At 42.7% G+C, this 21,266-nt stretch overlaps 1 protein-coding gene across 1 annotated transcript in view; it reads right to left on the reverse strand.

Moving 5' to 3' along the window:
* Positions 1-21,266, reverse strand: part of LOC118666507 (biliverdin reductase A-like) — a 60,867-nt gene that overhangs the window by 12,230 nt on the left and 27,371 nt on the right. Inside the window, exon 6 of the mRNA XM_036328948.1 lies at positions 15,272-15,379. Coding sequence (XP_036184841.1) covers positions 15,272-15,379 — 108 coding nt within the window. The remainder of the gene's footprint in view (positions 1-15,271; positions 15,380-21,266) is intronic.

Consider the following 21,266-nt stretch of genomic DNA (forward strand, 5'->3'; position numbering starts at 1 on the left):
GGAACTGGAGAGCATTATGCTAAGTGAAATAAGCCAGTCAGAGAAAGATAAATACCACATGATCTCACTCATTTGTGGATTATAGAGAACAACATAGACTGATGAAAAGGGACAGACTCAAAGACTGAGAAACAGCAATCAGGCTATCAATCCCCAGAAGGAAAGTAGGGGAGGGCGGGGGTAAGGGGAAGAGATCAACCGAAGGACTTGTATACATGTATATAAGCCATACCAATGGACATGGACAACAGGAGGGATGGGAGCATGAGTGTGTGTGTGGGGGAGGTTGGGGGTTAATGGGGGGGATGAGGACACATTTGTAATACCTTAACTAATAAAAAAAAAAAAAGAAAAGGTAAAAAAAAATAATAATAATCTAGATTTAAAAGACTTCATATCCATTACATTGCTCTATAAACCAAATCTTTCTTATAATTTTGATACCAAAGATAAATTATAAATGAAAGCAAACAGACTTCCCTTCACTATGGTGGAGTAGGTCATTGCTATACTCATCTGCTCCCATTGCTGCATCAAAATTACAACAAAATTATAGAAGACCTATCATTGAGAACCACCTGAAGAGTAGCTGAACAGAACTCCTAGAACTAAGGGTATAAAGAAGAAGCCACTGGAGACTTGTGGGAGAGGCAGAGACCTGGTCTGAACAGGCCCCACATCCACGTTGTGGAGTTAAGAAATGGGAGTGCTCTCTCAGCTGTGGAGAACACCTGAGGAGCAAGCAGTCCCAGCCCCACACCAGGCTCCCCGGCCTAAGGCTTCAGAGCCAGACCCCACAACTTCTAACTGTGGGGATGGCAGTGAGTGAGATGAAGGGCTGTTGGAGACCTATGCACAGACTCACTTACTTAAACACAATTTGTTCTGATCTCCAGCACTGGGGAAGCAGCATGAAAAGTGCCAGGGACATATGGAGGCAGGGGGCTGGATTTATTAATTTTAGGGTGAGGGCTGGAGGGGCAGGGGTTAGGGCGGCTCAATACAAGGACAGAAGTGCTGGTGGACATCATTGTTCCTTTGTTGAGTCCTCCCCACACCCAGCCTGAAGCTCAATGGGCACCATATCTAAGCTATCCACTAAACTACTTAACACCAATCACCCTTCCCTGGTGATTCCCTGAATCCTGACTGACCAAAATCACGTTCCTGCTCCAACCTCATTCCCAAACAGACTGGTCACCTCAGGTCGCAGTGTGCATGTTCCTGAAATATCTCTAAAGTTCAAAAATACCAAACAAGTCGCATCTGGCCCCAGCAGGCCCATTACCACTTGCTAAGCTGCCTTAAGCAAGAAACTAGTGGAAGCTGGATCAGTTCTCTACTTAGCCTCTCCCAGGTGCCTCCAAGCCAAGCACAGGTGGCAACCTTCTGCAGATCACTTTGTACCTCCTACCAGGTAGCCCTGGGCAGGACACAGGCAGTGGCTGACCTTGGCCCGAACCAGAGCATCCCCCCGCCCCCACAAAGGCCCCAGAAGCAATATACCTGGTGGCCAGGTTCAGAACAAAACAAAGGACCACCCAATCAGCCCACAAATGCCAAACCCTAAAGGCAGGTTCAGCAGGAGCAGAGCCCCGCTAAAACAAATTCCACTCCACGGGCCAGTCCCTGCACAACAGCTCATCTGCTATAGCCACAGACATTCCTCACTGCCTGTCAGACTCAGGGTCAACCCCTCCCACTGACATCACAACAGCAATAAAGACTCAACTACAACCAAGGGCACACAACCCACACAAAGGAAAGACCTAGAGAACCCAACCAGGTGACAGGGAGGCTGTACCACTCGGCCCCGCTTGAAACGTACCACATAAGGCCAATCTTCAAAGAGCAGGAAATGTAGCAGGTCAACCTAATACAGAGAGGCAGCATAAATAAGGAGAGAAAGAACTATGCCCCAAATGGAAAAAAAACTCCAGAAAATGAACTTAACAAAATGGAGACAAGCAATCTAACAGGTGCAGAGTTCAAAACACCGGTTATAAGGATGCTCAATGAACTTAGGGGAAGAGAGATGAACCCACTGAGAACTTCAACAGAGAATAAACATAAAAATGAAAATATAAAATATAAAAACAAGCCAATGAGTAATGAAGAACACAATAACTGAAATGAAGAACATGAGTCAACAGTAGGCCAAATGAAGCAGAGGTTCAAATCAGTTTAGAAAGAAAAAAAAAAAAACACATCCCATCTGAACAGCAAAAAGAAAAAAAGAATCAAATAAATAAGGATTGATTAAGAAACTTCTAGGACAACATCAAGCATACCAACATTTGTATCACAGAAGTACTAGAAAGAGAAGAAAGACATCAAAACATATTTAAAAAATAATAATTGAAAATTTTTCTAATCTGGTGAAAGAAATACACATACAATTTCAGGGAGCACAGAGTGCCCAAAACATAAAATCCTAAACAACTCAGACCAGCACAAATCATAATTAAAAAGCCAAAAGTTAAAGATAAAAGAGAATCTTCAAAGCAGCAGAGCAAAGCAGTTATGTACAAGGAAGCTCCAATACAATGTCAGCTTATTTCTCAACAAAAAATTTGCAGAGCAGAAAGGATTGGCACAAAATAACCAAAGTAAAAACAACAACAAAAACCTACAATGAAGGCTATTCTACCAAACAAGACTATAATTTATATATGAAGGTGAGATAAAGAGCTACCCAGACAAGAAAATTATTTTTAAAAGTTCACTGACACATAACCGGTAATAATTTCAGTAATCCTATCTAAAAAAAGAGAAACATGGTAATTAGCTGTAACTTCACTACCCTTCCCATTGGCTAATCGGGGCGACATGCAAATTAACTGCCAACCAAGATGGTGGCTGGCAGCCAGGCAGCTGAAGCGAACAGGAGGCTTGCTTGCTCCAGTGATGGAGAAAGCCAAGATTCCCCGCCTGCCGCTGCTGGGCTCTGATCTGCTCTCTAAGAAACATTGTTGCAAATATAGAAGCCAAAAAAACCCAGAAACCTGCTTTCAGCCGTCAGAGCTGGAGCAAGCAGGATGGAAACAATGTTGCAATTATAGAATGCAAACAAACCCTAGATTCCTGCTTTCAGCAGCCGAGGCCTCAAGCTGGAGCTGGCCTCAGAGCTAAAGCCAGCTCTCAGTTCCAGTGACAGCCATAGAAGGTGAATAAATCCCAGAATTAAAAAGAAAAAAAGGAGAGGTTGGGAGCTTCAGTCACCCGCCAGCCTGAAAACGGCCCTCAGTCCCTCATCCAGACTGGCCAAGCACCCCAGTGGGGACCCCCACCCTGAAGGGGGTGTTACCAGCTGCAAACAGCCATCATCCCCTCATCCAGGCTGGCCAGGCACCCAAGCGGGACCCCCAACCTGATCCGGGACACCCTTCAGGGCAAGCCAGTCGGTCCCCACCCGTGCACCAGGCCTCTATCCTATATAGTAAAAGGGTAATATGCTTCCCAGCGCTGGGATCAGTGGAGCTGGGAGGCCTCCTGGCACCAGGATCAGGAGAGCCACGAGACCTCCAGGCCTGGGATCAGCAGAGCTGCGAGGCCTCCTGGCCCCTGGAGCAGCGTGACAGGCGGCAGCGCCCAAACCCCCTGATCGCCCTGCGGCTCTGTTTGTGACAGGAGGCGTGGACACAACCTCCCTATCTGCCCTGCTCTGTTTCTGACAGGGGAAGGGCCCCAACCCCCTAATTGGCCCTGCGCTGTGCCTGATAGGGGGGAGCTCCACAACCCCCTGATCAGCCCTGTTCTGTGTGTGACAGGGTGCGGCGTCCCAACCTCCCCATCGGCACTGCCCTGAGTGTGATAGGGGAAGGCGCCCCAACCCCCTGATCAGCCCTGCTCTGTGCCTGATAGGGGGGAGCTCCCCAACCCCCTGATTGGCCTTGCTCTGTGTGTGACAGGGTGCGGTGCCTCAACACCCCCATGGGCCCTACTCTGTGTGTGACGGGGTAGAGCCGCAACCTCCCCGTCGGCCCTGCCCTCAGTGTTACAGCAGTGGCGCCCCAACCCCCCGATCGGCCCTGCTCTGTGGGTGACAGGGGGTGGCGCCCCATCCCCCTGATCCGCACGGCTCTCTGTGTGACAGGGGTCGGTGCCCCAACTCCCCTATTGGCCCTACTCTGTGAGTGAGAGGGGGGAGCTTCCCAACCCCGTGATCCGCCCTGCTCTGTGTGTGACAGGGGGCGGTGCCCCAACTCCCCTATAGGTCCTACTCTGTGAGTGACAGGGGGGAGCTCCCCAACCCCCTGATTGGCCCTGCTCTGTGCGTGACAGGGGATGGTGCCGCAACCTCCCCATCGCCCTGCCTTGAGTGTGACAGGGGGCAGTGCCCCAACCCCCCAACTGGCCCTACCCTGAGCGTGACTGCAGGTGGCATCGCAACCTCTCGATCCGCCCTGCTGTGTGCATGACAGGGGGCGGCGCCCCAACTCCCCAATCAGCCCTGCTCTGAACCCAACCAGGGGCTGCACCTAGGAACTGGGCCTGCCCTCTGCAACCCGGGAGTGGGCCTTAGCCAGCAGGTCGTTATCTCCCGAGGGGTTCCAGACTGTGAGAGGACACAAGTGGGGCTGAGGGACACCCCTCAGCCAGTGCACAAATTTTTGTGCACCAGGCCTCTAGTCATATATAATAAAGAGATAATATGCAAATTGACTGTCATTCCAACACACAAGATGGCCAGCAGGGGAGAGCAGTTGTGGGTGATCAGGCCAGCAGGGTAGGACAGTTGGAGGGGGACCCAGGCCTGCAGGGGAGGGCAGTTGGGGGTAACTGGGCCTGTAGGGGAGGGCAGTTGGGGGGGACCAGCCTGCAGGGGAGGGCAGTTGGGGGGGACAAGGCCTGCAAGGGAGGGCAGTTAGGGGGGACCAGGACTGTAGAGGTGGGCAGTTAGGGGGTACTAGGCCTGAAAGGGAGGGCATTAAGGGGATCCAGGCCTGCAGGGGAGGACAGTTGGGGGGTGACCATCATTTGCTAATTCCCCCCGAAAAAGAACAGTCCAGCCCTAACCAGTTTGGCTCAGTGGATAGAGCATTAGCCTGTGGACTGAAGGGTCCCAGGTTCAATTCCGGTCAAGGGCATGTACCTTGGTTGCGGGCACATCCCCAGTAGAGAGTGTGCAGGAGGCAGCTGATCGATATTTCTCTCTCATCAATGTTTCTAACTCTCTATCCCTCTCCCTTCCTCTCTGTAAAAAATCAATAAAATATATTTTTTTAAAAAGAACAGTTGAACTAATGATGTTTCTAACAACACAGCTTGCAAGTGAATTGTGAGTACTATTAATTTAGTAAATGAAAGCGATATAAGTTCTGAAATTCATAAAGTGTTTAAGAACACTTGTTATAGCCCTAACAGGTTTGGCTCAGTGAATAAAGCATAGGTCTGCAGACTGAAGAGTCCTAGGTTTGATTCTGGTCAAGGGAACGTACCTAGGTTGCACGCTCAATCCCCAGCCCTGCCTGGAGCAACCAATCAATGTGTTTCTCTAACATCAATGTTTCTATTTGCCCCCCATCCCCACCTTCCACTCTCTCTAAACATCAATGGAAAAATATCCTCGGGTGAGGATTAACAAGAGAAAACAACACTTGTTATAAGGATTCTTCTAAGAATGCTACCTGCAAACTGATAACAGTCTTAAAGTCAAGAATGAAAATGATTTCTTTTGCTGTGCAGAAGCTTTTTATTTTGATGTAGTCCCATTTGTTTATTTTCTCTTTAGTTTCAAGTGCCCTAGGAGCTGTATCAGTGAAGAAATTGCTTCAGCATATGTCTGAGATTTTGTTGCCTTTGGATTCTTCTAGTATTTTTATGGTTTCCCGTGTTACATTTAATTCCTTTATCCATTTTGAGTTTATTTTTGTGTATGGTGTAAGTTGGTGGTCTAGTTTCATTTTCTTGCATATATCTGTCCAATTTTCCCAACACCATTTATTGAAGAGACTATCTTGACTCCATTGTATGTTCGTGCCTCCTTTGTCAAATATTAATTGAGCATATTGGTTCAGGCCGATTTCTGGGCTCTCTATTCTATTCCATTGATCTATATGGCTGTTCTTGTGCCAGTACCAGGCAGTTTTGAGAACAGTGGCTTTGTAATACAGCTTGATATCTGTTATTGAGATCCCACCTATTTTGTTCTTTCTCAGGATCACTGCAGCTATTTGGGGTCTTTTTTTATTCCAGATGAATTTTTGGAGAGCTCATTCTAGATCTGTGAAGTATGCCCTTGGTATTTTAATGGGAAGTGCGTTGAATTTATAGATTGCTTTGGGTAGTATGGACATTTTAATAATGTTGATTCTACCAGTCCATGAACACGGTATGTTCTTCCATCTGTTTATGTCTTCCTCTATCTCTTTTTTTCAACGTCCTGTAGTTTTCTGAGTAGAGGTCTTTTACCTCTTTAGTTAAGTTTATTCCTAGGTAGCTTAATTTTTTTGGTGCGATGGTAAATGGGATTGTTTTCATAATCTTTCTTTCTGAAAGTTTAATATTGGTGTATAGAAATGCCTCAGATTTCTTGGGGTTAATTTTGTATCCTGCTACATTTCCAAATTCATGAATTAAGAAACCATCAACAAAACAACAAGAAAACCCACTGCGTGGGAAAACATATTTGCCAACGTCATATCTGATAAGGGTCTAATCTGCAAATTTTATAGGGAACTCATACAACTTAACAAAAGGAAGATAAACAATCCAATCAAAAAATGGGCAAAGGATCTAAATAGACACCTCTCAAAAGAGGACATTCAGAAAGCCAAGAGACATATGAAAACATGCTCAAAGTCACTAATCATCCGAGAGATGCAAATCAAAACAACAATGAGGTACCAGCTCACACCTGTAAGACTGGCTATCATCAACCAATCAACAAATGACAAGTGCTGGAGAGGATGTGGAGAAAAAGGAACACTCGTGCACTGCTGGTGGGAATGCAGACTGGTGCAGCCACTATGGAAGACATATGGAGTTTCCTCAAAAAACTAAAAATGGAACTCCCATTTGACCCTGTTATCCCACTTCTAGGAATATATCCCAAGAAAACAGAAACTCCAGTCAGAAAGGATATATGCACCCCTATGTTCATTGCAGCACAATTCACCATAGCTAAGATCTGGAAACAGCCTAAGTGCCCATCAGTAGATGAATGGATTAGAAAACTGTGGTACATCTACACGATGGAATACTATGCTCCTATAAAAAAGAAGGAATTCTTACCATTAGCAACAGCATGGATGGAACTGGAGAGCAGTATGCTACGTGAAATAAGCCAGTCAATGAAGGAAAAATACCACATGATCTCACTCATTCATGGATAATAGAGACCATTATAAACTTTTGAACAATAATAGATACAGAGGCAGAGCTGCCTCAAACAGATTGTCAAACTGCAGCGGGAAGGCCGGGGAGGGTTGGGGGACAGGCGGGAGAGGGGTAAGAGAGCAACCGAAGGACTTGTATGCATGCATATGAGCATAACCAATGGACATAAGACACTGGCAGTTAGGGGAGGCCAGGAGATTGTCAAGGGCGGGGGAAAAAAAGGAGACATATGTAATACCCTTTGTAATACTTTAAGCAATAATAATAAAAAAGACAGAAAAAAAAGAATGAAAATGACCCTCATTCCATAATGAATATATTGAAGTAATTATGATATCTTAAAAAACATATATTTCTAAGAATTCTAGAAATATAAATTTAAAATTTTATGTTAAAATTTAGATTAGTTATATCAGCAAATCCTATCTTATAAAAGAGAAACATGGTAATTAGCATACGACCGCTACCCTTCCCATTGGTTAATCAGGGCGATATGCCAATTAACTTCCAGCCAATATGGCAGCCGGCAGCCAGGCAGCTGACGTGAACAGGGAGGCTTGCTTGCTTCAGTGATGGAGGGAGCCAAGCTTCCCCGCATGCTTGCCAGCCTCTCAGCTGCACTCTAAACAACATTGTAACAAATATAGAAGCTAAACAAAACCCCAGGCTTCAGCCAGCAGGACCGCAACATTGTTTCAAATACAGAAGGGTAAACAAAGGCCAGAAACCTGCTTTCAGCAGCAGAGGTCTCATAGCTGGAGCCGAGCCTCAGAGCTAAAGCTGGCCCTGAATAAAAATAAAAAAAGGAAAAAAGGACACGTTGGGAGCTTCAGTCACCCGCCAGCCTGAAAACGGCCCTCAGCCCCTCACCCAGGCTGGCCAGGCACCCAAGCGGGACCCCCACCCTGATCCAGGACACCCTTCAGGGCAAACCAGCCGGCCCCCACCCCTGCACCAGGCTTCTATCCTATATAGTAAAAGGGTAATATGCCTCCCAGCACCTGGATCAGTGGAGCAGCAAGGCCTCCCAGGGGGTAGCGACCAAACCCCCTGATCGCCCTGTGGCTCTGTGTGTGACAGGGGGCGGGGCCACAACCTCCCTATCCTCCCTGCACTGTGTGTGACAGGAGGGAGCTCCCCAACCCCCTGATCGCCCTGCTCTGTGTGTGACAGTGGGGAGCTCCCCAACATCTGATCACCCTGCTGCTCTGTGTGTGACAGTGTGCGGTGCCCCAACCCGCCCCCATCAGCCCTGCCCTGGGTGTGACAGTGGCGGTGCCCCAACCCCCTGATCCGCCCTGCTCTGTGTGTGACAGGGTACGGAGCCCCAACCCCCCTGATGGGCCCTGCTCTGTCCATGACAGGGTGTGGTGCCGCAACCTCAGCATCGACCCTGCCTTGAGTGTGACAGGGGGCGGTGCCCCAACCCCCCAGTCAGCCCTACCCTGAGCATGACTGAGGGTGGCATCACAACCTCCCGATCTGCCCTGCTCTGTGCATGACAAGGGGCAGCGCCCCAACTCCCCAATCGGCCCTGCTCTGAACCCAACCAGGGGCTGCACCTAGGAATTGGGCCTGCCCTCTGCAACCCGGGAGCGGGCCTAAGCCCACAGGTCGTTATCTCCCGAGGGGTCCCAGACTGCGAGAGGGCACAGGCCGGGCTGAGGGACCTCCTCTCCCCCCCGAGTGCACAAATTTTTGTGCACCGGGCCTCTAGTATTATATAAAGAACAATTGAATAAAGACCTTTCTAAGAATGATACTTGCAAACCATATTCACTGGGACCACACCTTCCCTGTCAAGGCGTGTTCCTATTGTTGGGAGCCCCAACCAAAGTGAATGTAAGTAATCTGATTCTTTAATGCATGTTGAAGTATATAACTACTCATAACTAGAACATTTCTAAGAATGCTACTTACAAACTGTGTTGTGACAGGTACTATATTACTGAATAGATTTATTCTCTCTGTAATGCATCACCCCCAACAGTGTTTATGTACACTTGTAATAAGGGTACCAGAAGTAAAGAACGTGAGCAAAGGAGAGAACCTATCTGAAGAATTAATGACAGAAAACTATCCTTGCCTGGTGAAGGAAAATAGAGCAATAAGTATTACTACACCAGTGTTTTGTTTGTTTGTTTGTTTCCTGTTCTCATGGACTATTTTTTTCCATCCCTTCACTTTCAACCTGTGTGTATCTTTTGTTCTGGTGTGGGTCTCTTGTACACAGCATATATATTCTTATCCTTTCTGTCACACTATGTCTTGCGATTAGAGCATTTCATCCATTTACATTTACAGTTATTATTGATAAGGACTTATTTATTGCCATTTTTTAAAAGGCTATGTTCCTCTTTCTCTATGTCTTAAAACTGTCCCTTTAGCACTTCTTGCATTTCTGGTTTGATGTTAACTCCTTTAGTCTTCTTTTGCTGGGGAACTCTTCATTTGGCCTGCTGGATAGAGCGGTCTTGGTTGCAAGTTCTTGCTTTTCATTACTTTGTGTGCTTCATGCCAAGCCCTTCTGGCCTGACATGTTTCTGTGGAGAGATCAGCTGACAGCTTTATGGGAACTGACTGTTTCTCTCTTGCTGCATTTAAGATTCTCACTTTGTGCTTAATCTTGGCCATTTTAATTATGATGTCTCTTGGTGTGAGTCTCTTTGTGTTTATCTTGGGGACTCTCTGTTCTTCCTGAACTTATATGACGTTTTCCTTCACCAGGAAAGGGTAGTTTTCTGTCATTAATTCCTCAAAGAGGTTCTCTCCCTTGCTCGCTGTCTTTACTTCTGGTAACACTATGATGTGGATGTTGTTACATTTCATGTTGTCCCAGAGTTCCTTTGAACTCTCCTTCTGTTTTTTAATTACTTTGTATTTTTCCTATTCTGAGTGATTTTTTTCTGTTTCCTTGTTTATATCTGACAAAATTGAGTACAAAAGCCATAAAAGAAACAAAGAAGGTCACTACATAATAATAAAAGAATCACTGAGCAGGGTGGCCTGAAACCGCTTGGTAAGAGATGGAAGTGGTTCAGGGTGGCTGGAGTGAGGGAGCTCCAAGTCAGGGCTAATAATATCCACTTCCCTTGTTAGGGGATTTAATAAATAACATTCATACTGTGCTAAACATAATGCTCACATAGGTGCTCAATCAATACTTCTATTGTTCCTCCCTTGATTTGTTTGATTATATCAACTTCTAGCTCTGAAATTCCATGATTCCTACCATACTGCATGGGTTCTATTGTGTATTGGTTTATACACTGTCTAGCACATTGTGCATGTTAAATAAATAGTCTCTACAATGGTTGGTAGAAGTCTGAGTAAAAGAGGATAAGTGGTTGAAACAAACAAACAAACAAAATAATAAAAGGATCAATCTAACAAGAGGATATAACTCTTATCAATATATATGCACCCAATATAGAAGCACCTAAGTTTAAAAAAATTTTTGGTAGATTAAAAATTTTTTAAATATATTTTTATTAATTTCAGAGAGGAAGGTAGAGGGAGAGAGAGGTCTAAACATCAATGATGAGAATCATTGATCGGCTGCCTCTTGCACAACCCCTACTGGGGATCGAGCCCACAACCTGAGCCCTTGACAAGAATCAAACCTGGGATCCTTCAGTTCGCAGGCCAACACTCTATCCATTAAGCTAACTGGCTAAGGCTTTTGGTGGACTTTAAAGAAGAAATCAACTGCAATACAATCATAGTAGTAGACTTTAAACCCTACTGTCATCAATGGATAGATCTTCCAGAGAAAATGTCAACAAGGAAACAGCGACCTTAAATGACACACTAGATCAGGATTTAATTGATTTAATTAAAACATTTCATCCCAAATCAGCAAAATATTCTCAAGTACACATAGAACATTCTCAAAGACAGACCACATGTTAGGACACAAAAGAAGTCTCAATAAATTTAAGAAGATTGTAATTATCTCAAGCATCTTCTCTGACCACAATGGCATTGAAATAGAATTCAACCATGATTTAAAAAAAATATATCAAAAATATTGAAATACATGTAGGTTAAGTAGCATGTTCTTAAATAATAAATTGAGTACTAATAAGATCAAGGAAGAAATAAAAAAATTACCTGGACACAAATAAAAATGAACACACAACCATCCAAATACCTATGGGACACAGCGAAAGCAGTCCTGAGAGGGAAGTTCATAGAATTACAGGCCTACCTCAGTAAGTAAGTAAAATATCTAGAAAACAATCTAATCCTACATCTAAAATAATTGTGGGGTAAAAAACCTCAGAACAGTCCAAAGAAAGTATATAGAAGGAAGGAAATAATAAAGGTCAGAGAAGAAATAAATGACATAGAAACTAAAAAACAATATAAAAGATCAATGAAACCAAGAGCTGGTTATTTGAAAGGATATAAAAGATTAATGAACCTTTAGCCTGATTCATCAAGAAACAAAGAGATCAGAGCCAAATGAATATAATCAGAAATAAAACGAAGAGGTAACCACAGACATCACAGAAACCAAAATGATTGTAAAAAATATTATGAATAACACTATGTCAAGAAAATAGACAAGCTGGGTAAAATGGACAAATTCCTAGAAACACACAACCTTCCAAAATTGTATCATGAAGAAGCTGAACACCTGAATAGACCAATAACAACTAATGGAATCTAAGGACGAATCGATAAACCTCTGGGAGACCAAAGCCCTAGACCAAATGGCTCCAAGGGAGAATTTCACCAATCATTCAAAGAAGAACTAATAGCAATCCTCCTCAAATTATTCCAAAAATTCAAGAGGAGGGGAGACTTCCAAGATCGTTTTATGAGGCCAACATTATCCTAATACCAAAACCAGATAAAGACACTACAGAAAAAGAAAATTATAGGCCAATAGCCCTGATGAACAATGATACAAAAATCCTCAAAAAAATATTAGCAAATCAGATCCAGTAATACATTAAAAAATAATACACCATTATCAAGTGAGATTTATTCTGGAGATTCAAGGTTGGTACTATATCCACAAATCAATAAATGTGATACATCACATAAACAAAATGAAATATAAAAATGACACGATCATATCATTAGATATAGAAAAGCATTCAATAAAATCTAGCCCCCATCTATATATATAAAAGCCTAAAGTAACCACTCAACAATTTGACCAGTAGCTATCATGCACACTGACCACCAGGGGGCAGACACTCAATGCACAGGGATGGAAGAATGGAACAGACTGATGAATCTCAGAGGGAAGGGGGGAGGGGGGAGAGCAGGAAGAGATTAACCAAACTAGAGGCCTGGTGCATGGATTCATGCTCCAGTGGGGTCCCTTGGCCTGGCCTGCAGGGATCGGGCCAAAACTTGAAGTCCGACATCCCCCAAGAGGTCCCAGATTGCAAGAGGGCACAGGCCAGGCCGAGGGACCTCACTGCACGAACCCGTGCACCGGGTCTCTAGTATATGATAAACACTCTCAGCGAAGTAGGAAGAGAGGGATCATACCTCATCATAATAAAGGTCATATATGAAAAACCTATAGCCAATATCATACTCAATGGGCAAAAATTAAAAGTATTTCCCTTAAGATCAGAAACAAGACAGGGATGTCCACCTTTTTCATACTTATTCGACATAGTACTGGAAGTCCTAGCCACAGCGAATAGACAAGAAGAAATAAAAGACATCCAAGTGGGAAAGGAGCAAGTAAAACTGTTTTTATTTGCAGAAAACATGATTTTGTATATATAAAATCCTAAAGACTCCACCCAAAACTTCTAGAACTAATAAATAAATTTGACAAAGTTGCAGGATACAAAAGTAACATCCAGAAAGCAATGTCATTTTTATACACCAATAATGAATTGTCAAAAAGAGAAACTAAGAAAACAACTCTATTTACTACAACAACAATAAAAATAATGTACCTAGGAATAAATTTAACTCAGGAAAATATAAACATATGGGAGCACAACAAGCTAAAAAGCTGCATAGCAAAAGAAACCATTGACACAATGAAAAGGGAACCCACTGTATGTGAGACTATATGTACGAAGGATACATCCAATAAGGGGTTAATTTCCAAAATATATAAAGAACGTATACAATTCAACATCAAGAAGACAAACAATCCAATTAAAAAATGGGCAAAGGACCTGAATAGACACTTCTCCAAAGAGGACATGCACATAGCCAATAGAAATGTGAAAAAAAAAAAATACTCAAAGTCAGTAATCATCAGAGAGATGCAAATTAAAACTACAATGAGGTACCACCTCACACCTGTCAGAATGGCCACTATCAATAAATTAAGAAACAAGTACTGGCGAGGATGTGGAGAAAAGGGAACCCTTGTGCACTGCTGGTGGGAATGAAGACTGGAGTAGTCACTGTGGTAAACAGTATGGAGTTTCCTCAAAAATTAAAAATGGAATTGTCTGTTGACCCAGTGATCCCACTTCTGGGAATATATGCTAAGAATCCTAAAACACCAATCAGAATTTTTGCATCCCCATGTTTATAACAGCATTGTTTACAATAGTCAAGATCTAGAAACAGCCTAAGTGCCCATCAGTAGATGAGTGGATAAAAAAGCTATGGTACATTTACACAATGTGGCTATATAAAAGAAGGAACTGTTATCCTTTGGGACAGCATGGGTGGACCTGGAGATTATTATGCTAAGCCAAATAAGCCAGTCAAAGGAAGACAAATGCTATAAGATCTCTCTAATATGTGGAATCTAAGCAACAAAATTAACCAAGGAACAAAATGGAATCAGAAGCATGGACACACAGAACATACTGGCTGACATCTGAGGGGGTGTGGGTGGGAGTGACTGTCTAAAGAAGATAAAGGAATTAACTAAAGAATGAATATATATATATATATATATACATATATATATATATATATATATATATATATATATATCCCATGAACCCAGACAATAGTTTGATGAAGCACAAGGGAGAGGGAGGCGGAGTGTAGAGGTGGGCAAAGAGGGTGGGGAGGGGGATACCTGCAATAATATCTACATTAAAAATTTTTAATAGAAACAAAGAAAAAAAAGATAAATTTAAAAATCACTACCTACTCAATCAATCATTAGACTCCACATATATTAGTAAGTGAGATCATATTGGATTTGAATTTGTCTGACTGGTTTGTTTGATTCAGCATAATAATCACCAGGTCCACCCATACATTTTTGCCAATTGAGAAATGGGGGAAAAGAGCAATGCCAGGCTGAATCAGGGTTTTATTTCTTTCATGAAAGCTCTCAGGGAAGGTGACCAGACAAGGAACCCAGATAAGGGTGTGGAAAGACAAGGTGTCCACCCAAAGGCGACTACAAGAGGAGGCGGCTCCAGGAGGCTCATTTCCTATTACTAATGGAGGTGCTTGAAGAACTACCAAGATAGAGTAACCAGACAAATATATAGTACTGTAGATCCAAATTTTGGTCACAGTCAATGTCCCTGTAACTTGTGGGAGGAAAGGGGGGACAGCATATTCTATTTGCTCCACAAAGAGACATTCTCCTCTCCAAGAACCTTTCCCTCCATCCTTTTTTAAAAGAGAGGTTTCACGTTCAACTTCCTGTGAAAAAATAATCTCCAGTTTGTTAGGATTTCATGAGGCAAAACTCTGCTTAGTAGACGGGGACAGTGGCATAACAATGCTTACGATTTCTAATACACTTTTTACCCAAGCACACCAAGCAATTCAGTCTCATTTGAGAACAGAAAGAAAAATTAGATATTTTTATTGTTTGTAGGTGCATAATAAATTAAACTGGCCTCAGTCAGAGAGTCTTTAGTAGAAATAAATCCACGCTCACCCTCTAGAGAGCTAGGAAATAACCATCTGGCATCCTGGCCCCACCAGCTACACGTGACCTGTGATCCCACCTAAAACTGACCTGTGAAGAGAAGAGATCCTTTCAGCAGGTCTTTCCCCACAACTTCTTTTTTCAGGAACGCAAACTCCTCCATCAAGAGCTCAATATGTTCCTCATGCAAGACTTTCCCTGTGACGACAAAAATGGAACAGAAAGGCAATCGTCATCAATTGCATAGAGCTGTGCATCCCAGGGCATGAATCTGTGTTTCCCCAGCACAGAAGGACATACAGACCTCAAAACCAATTTGGGAACACTACACCTTTAAACACCCCCGCTGTAGGTAGTGCCAATTCTAAAATTACAACAGGAATAACAATCTAAGAAAGCAAGATTATATCCACCTGCCTCAAAGGCAAGATGAGATCAGGAAAATATCAGAATGGTGTAGCATAAAATTCTAAGATACAAAAAGAAAAAAAGCGGTTGTCGAGATTAAAGGAAAGAAGCTAGAACTAGACTTTATTTCAAAGAATTGAAAAAACAGATGACTTTTTAAATTATCTGGGTTAGAGGGAAAATAAAACCTTAATATTTATATTTTTTTCATTCTAAAAGAAAACCATTTAAAAATTTTTGCTCTAATGGCTTTTTCATATCTAAGCCAGGAATTTCATAACAACCCAAACTATCTTGTAATTAAGTGCAAAGTGTGGTTATGATCTACACTTTCATTGAAACAAAGAGAGAAATCTGGGCCACTGGAAGATACTCACCAACCTTTGCTTAACCCAGACTCACAGAAAACACTGCAGAACTTACTGGGCTTGTTTTGCACCTCACTGAATGGGCGGGAAGTCTTCAGAGTCTTCAGAGAGTGAGGTGTGTGGGAGAGTGAGATTCCTCTCACCCACTCCTAACCCATAAATAATGTCAGAGCTTCTTACAGTGAACAGCCCTTCTCTCCTGTGGGTGATTCTATCATGTGCATGCGCATGAGGGGAGGCTGGGCATCTGGGAAGTTTAACCATGTTTCAGAGCATCCTGTATTCTCTCCAGCACTATTTCTATATTTCCATTTCTGCATTTCCATGTCCATGGTCATTAAGAAAATTTTATCTTCAACTGCATCTTTGGATGTTTTTCTATCATTCAATTAATGCTCTATTGTGATAAATGTGGCAACCACAGTATACACATGTACACACGAATGCGCGTGCGCACACACACATACATATACATATTTTCTTTAGGTCAGTTCACTGAAAGGACTTAGAAGCAAAGATAACTGAAAAGAAAAAGCAATGAGCACACCTAGCATATAAATATTGGCATCAAAATATCAATTACTTCACTGTTGGGAATGAAAATTAATGCAGCCTGTGGAAAACAGTACGGAGGTTCCTCAGACAAGTAAAGATAGAGCTACCATATGATCCAGCTTCTGGCTCTTTATCTGAAGGCAACAAAAACACAAACGTCAAAAGATACGTGCACCCCTATGTTCAATGCAGCATCATTTACAACAGCCAAGACAGGGGAAGGATCTAAGAGTTCACTGACGGATGAATGGAAAAAGAAAATGTGATACACACGTGCTCAATGGGATATTATTTAGCCATAAGAAGAAAATCTTGCCATCTGAGACAACATATTGACCTTGAGGGCAATATACTAAGTAAAATTAGTCAGACAGAGAAAGACAAATATCATATGATTTCACTTATATGTGGAATCTAAAATAAAAAACAAAAACACTCATCGATACAGAGAAGAGATTGGTGGTTGCCAGAGATAGGAGGTGAGAAGTAGGCACAGAGGTAAAAAAGATGGTCAAAAATTACAAACTTCCAGTTACAAGATAAATAAGTTTGGGAATGTAATGTGCAGCATGGTGACTATAATTAGTACTTACCTGTGTATTTGAAAATTGCTAAGAAAATAAATCTTAGGAGTTCTGGTACAAAAAAATGATGATGTGTAGTAATAAATCTTAACTAGACTTGTGGTGATCACTGCACAATAGATATAAATAATAATTATGTTGTATACCTGAAACTAATATGTTATGTGTCAATCATATCTCAATTTTTAAAGATTTTAATTACAAAATACCATTTAACACTAAATGAACTAGGGCTCTTTGAAAAAATGTCTAGTTGCAGGACTGAGGTAGAAAAAGTTTACCATGAACATAAACCATTTCAAACAATGACAGAAATATAACAGCATGCGACAAGAGGTAGCATGAAGAGGTCCCCATTGACCAAATATGAAAACATCTGAATATCAAAATAAACAATGAAAATGGAGTTTAAAAGGAAGCCATACTGATATAAAGACATAAGCAGAAAGTGTGATAATGAATATTATCAGGTTTCAAACTACCTCCCCACAAAATAATCATTAATTATAAATGGGAAAAAATTAACTTTCATTGGAGTAGCCTTGCAGACACCACCTTAATCAAATGGTATCATCAATAATGTACAAATTAAAATTGAATGGCACCTGATAGGATGCAATGCAAAGAACATAAGATCACCTCTATAATATTTCTATAAAAGATGCATATCCCAAAAATAATTATGAAAAAATATCAGGCAAACCCAAATTTAGGAACATTATACAAAATAACTGGCTAGTAATCTTTCCAAATACCAAGGAGAGACTGAGGAACTGTCCAGAGCAGAGGTTAAAAGTGACATGACAGGGCACAAGAAGAGATAAACCAAAGAACTTATATACTTACTAGAGGCCTGGTGCACAAATTCATGCATGGGTGGAGTCTGGCTGGCCCGCCCTGATGGGGGCCCATAGGGCTGGACTGGCTGGGGAGGAGGGGGCTGCAGGCAGTTGGCCAGCCAGCCCTGCCCCCAATCAGGGTGTTGGGGGCCGATCAAGGGTGGGGCCGGCCGGGGGAGGGGGCAATTAGGGCCTGGATCAGGCTGGTTGGCTGATGCAGTGGGCGTCATAGCCACCAGTCATTCTGTTCATTCTGGTCATTCTGCCACTCTGGTTGCTGGGCTTTTATATATATAGCTATGCATAGCCCATGGATATGTGCAATAGGGCAGTGAAGACATAGTGGGGTGGGTAGGGGCTGGGAAGATGGAAGTAGAGGGGGAAGGGAAGATATCTGTAATACTATCTATATATATAAAAGCCTAAGTGACCAAATGACCAGTTGACCGGTCCCTATGACATGCACTAACCACCAGAGGGCAGATGCTCAACACAGGAGCTGCCCCGTGGTGGTCAGTGCACTCCCACAGTTGGAGCACCACTCAGCTGACCAACAGGCACCAGACTCCGGGCTCACAGCTGGCAAGTGCAGCTGCAGCGGTGCAAGCCTCTCTCACCTCCATGGCAGTGCTACCAAGCAGCAGCAGCGGCAGGTGCAGTGGGTCCAGGATGAGTGGGAGCGGTGTGGCGCCCGACCCGGGCTCAGGCTCCTCCCTTGCTGCCTGCCACTTCACGCACTACTACATCCTTTGGGGGATGTCGGATTGCTGGTTTCGATCCCCAGATGGGGATCAGGCCGAAACCAGTAGTCTGACATCCCCCAAGGGGTCCCGGATTGCAAAAGGGCACAGGCCAGCCTGAGGGACCCCACTAGTGCATGAATCCGAATCCATGCACTGGGCCTCTAGTGAACAACAAAAAGTTTATTTCAAAAAACAAAAGGCAACTTCTTAGAGTAAAATAAGAGGGCATTTGGCAATTAATGGACTTGAATTCCCAGATTGTTTGTTTCCTCAAACATATTACAGCAGTTTTTTGACATAAGTAGTATGGGTGTTTTGTCTATTATAGGTGTAATAAATGAGTATTTTTAAATTTGACAGAAAAAGAAGAAATAAAAATACCCATGACTCTAATTATCAGAAAGAACCACTACTAAAATATTGGTACATTTCCTTCCTGTCATTCTGCTCTGGGTTCTATTTTCATGGTTGTAATTCTCTGGTTAAAACAAAAATTATATTTAATTTTAATATTAAAGTCTAAACATAAATTCATGTCTGTAGAAAACTGAGCAAATGTTGGAACAAAATACCCCTTCCCTCAATTTCTACCACTTAATCACAGTTACCATTTTCTTTCATATGTTTTTTTTTTCTTGCATATATGGGACTATGATGTTTAAGAAATATAGGAGCCGAAACCGGTTTGGCTCAGTGGATAGAGCGTCGGCCTGCGGACTGAAGGGTCCCGGGTTCGATTCCAGGCAAGGGCATGTACCTGGGTTGCGGGCATATCCCCGGTGGGAGATGTGCAGGAGGCAGCTGATTGATGTTTCTCTCTCATCGATGTTTCTAACTCTCTATCTCTCTCCCTTCCTCTCTGTAAAAAATCAATAAAATATATTAAAAAAAAAAGAAATATAGGAACAGTCCTGGCCAGTGTTGCTAAATGGTTAGAGCATTGTCCTGCACACTAAAGGGTCATGGGTTTGATTCCTGGTCAAGGGCATATACATGGGTTTCAGATTTGATCCCTGGTCCCAGTCATGGTTCATGGGAGAGGGAACAAATCTATGTGTCTCTCTACATTGATGTTTCTCTCTCTTTCTCCCTTCCACTCCCTCTACAAAACAATGAAAAAAAAATAGACTTGGGTGAGGATACAAAAAAAGAAATACGGGCCCTAACTGGTTTGGCTCAGTGGATAGAGAGTCAGCCTGCGGACTCAAGGGTCACAGGCTCGATTCCAGTCAAGGGCATGTACCTTGGTTGCAGGCACATCCCTAGTGGGGAGTGTGCAGGAGGCAGCTGATCGATGTTTCTCTCTCATCGATGTTTCTGACTCTCTATCCCTCTCCCTTTCTCTCTGTAAAAAAGAAATAAGGAAACTTGCTTGGAAGTAATCTGAAGAGAAGTCTGGTAATTAGTCATTGATGTCACTGTGGAGACAAAGGACTAATAGGAAAGGAGCCCCAGGGAACCTTCTGGGGTAATAAAATGTGCTATATCTTGACTGGAGTAATAATTACATTGGTTTATACTTTGTCAAAATTCTTTTAACGCTGCACCTAAAATCTCAGCTTTTTATCATATGAAAATGACATCTCAATTTACAAAATGCCTAGATTTAAGTCATTCATTAAGTTATTTAGATGAATCTCAGAATTATTACTCAGTTTCTTCAAGGCCTTTGTTTTGTTCTATTCAGAGCTGCTGTTGTAGAAGAAACAGACATATTTCTTAGCAATTCTTGCATCAAAGGGTTCTAGCTCTGTAACTAGTTTCACTATTGATGCAAGTGCTAGAGAATGTTTATCCTGGTTATTATTTAAACTAGAGGCCCAGTGTACAGGTTCATGCACCAGTGGGATCCCTCAGCCTGGTCTGTGCCCTCTCACAATCCGGACCCCTCAGGGGATGTTGGAGAGCCAGTTTTGGCCCAATCCCCACAGGCCAGGCGAGGGACCCCACCGGTGCATGAATCTGTGCACTGGGCCTCCAGTATGTATATAAGATCTTTGGTTAATCTCTTCCCTCCCTCCCCGCTTCTCTCTGAGATTCATCAGTCTGTTCCATGTTTCTATGCCTGTGGTTTCCACTCCTGTATTGAGCATCTACCCCCTGGTGGTCAGTGTGTGTCATAGCTACTGGCCAGTCAGCCGGTCACTTACGCTTATATACATGTAGATGTGTCAAACCTCACAAGCTATCCCTTATGACTGGTGAAGTGAGAGATGGGGCTTGAGAGACACTAATCCTAGAAGAATTCTGAGAAGCAGAAGAGCAGGCCATGAGCTGCCCTGGGCCACCAATAGATTCATTTTACATGCATCCATAAAATAAGGTTTTCCATTCCATTTGTGATATATAAAGCACAAAAAGTACACTTAACCAAGCACTAGTCAACTATATAACAATCATGCTGGGACTGTTTTCTATGGTATCCTGGATAAATATGTCAGCACAATTCTCAGAATATATTTTTGTATTTAAAGATGAGATCTCCATCTTTATAATTCTACTCCCTACCAACTGAAGCAGTGCAACAATATAATTCTATTATGCAAAAGAAAGTTTCATATATACAATAGTCCTTTTTATTCTGAATG

Source organism: Myotis myotis, unplaced genomic scaffold, assembly GCF_014108235.1.
Source record: "Myotis myotis isolate mMyoMyo1 unplaced genomic scaffold, mMyoMyo1.p scaffold_m19_p_11, whole genome shotgun sequence".
Classification (NCBI taxonomy): domain Eukaryota; kingdom Metazoa; phylum Chordata; class Mammalia; order Chiroptera; family Vespertilionidae; genus Myotis; species Myotis myotis.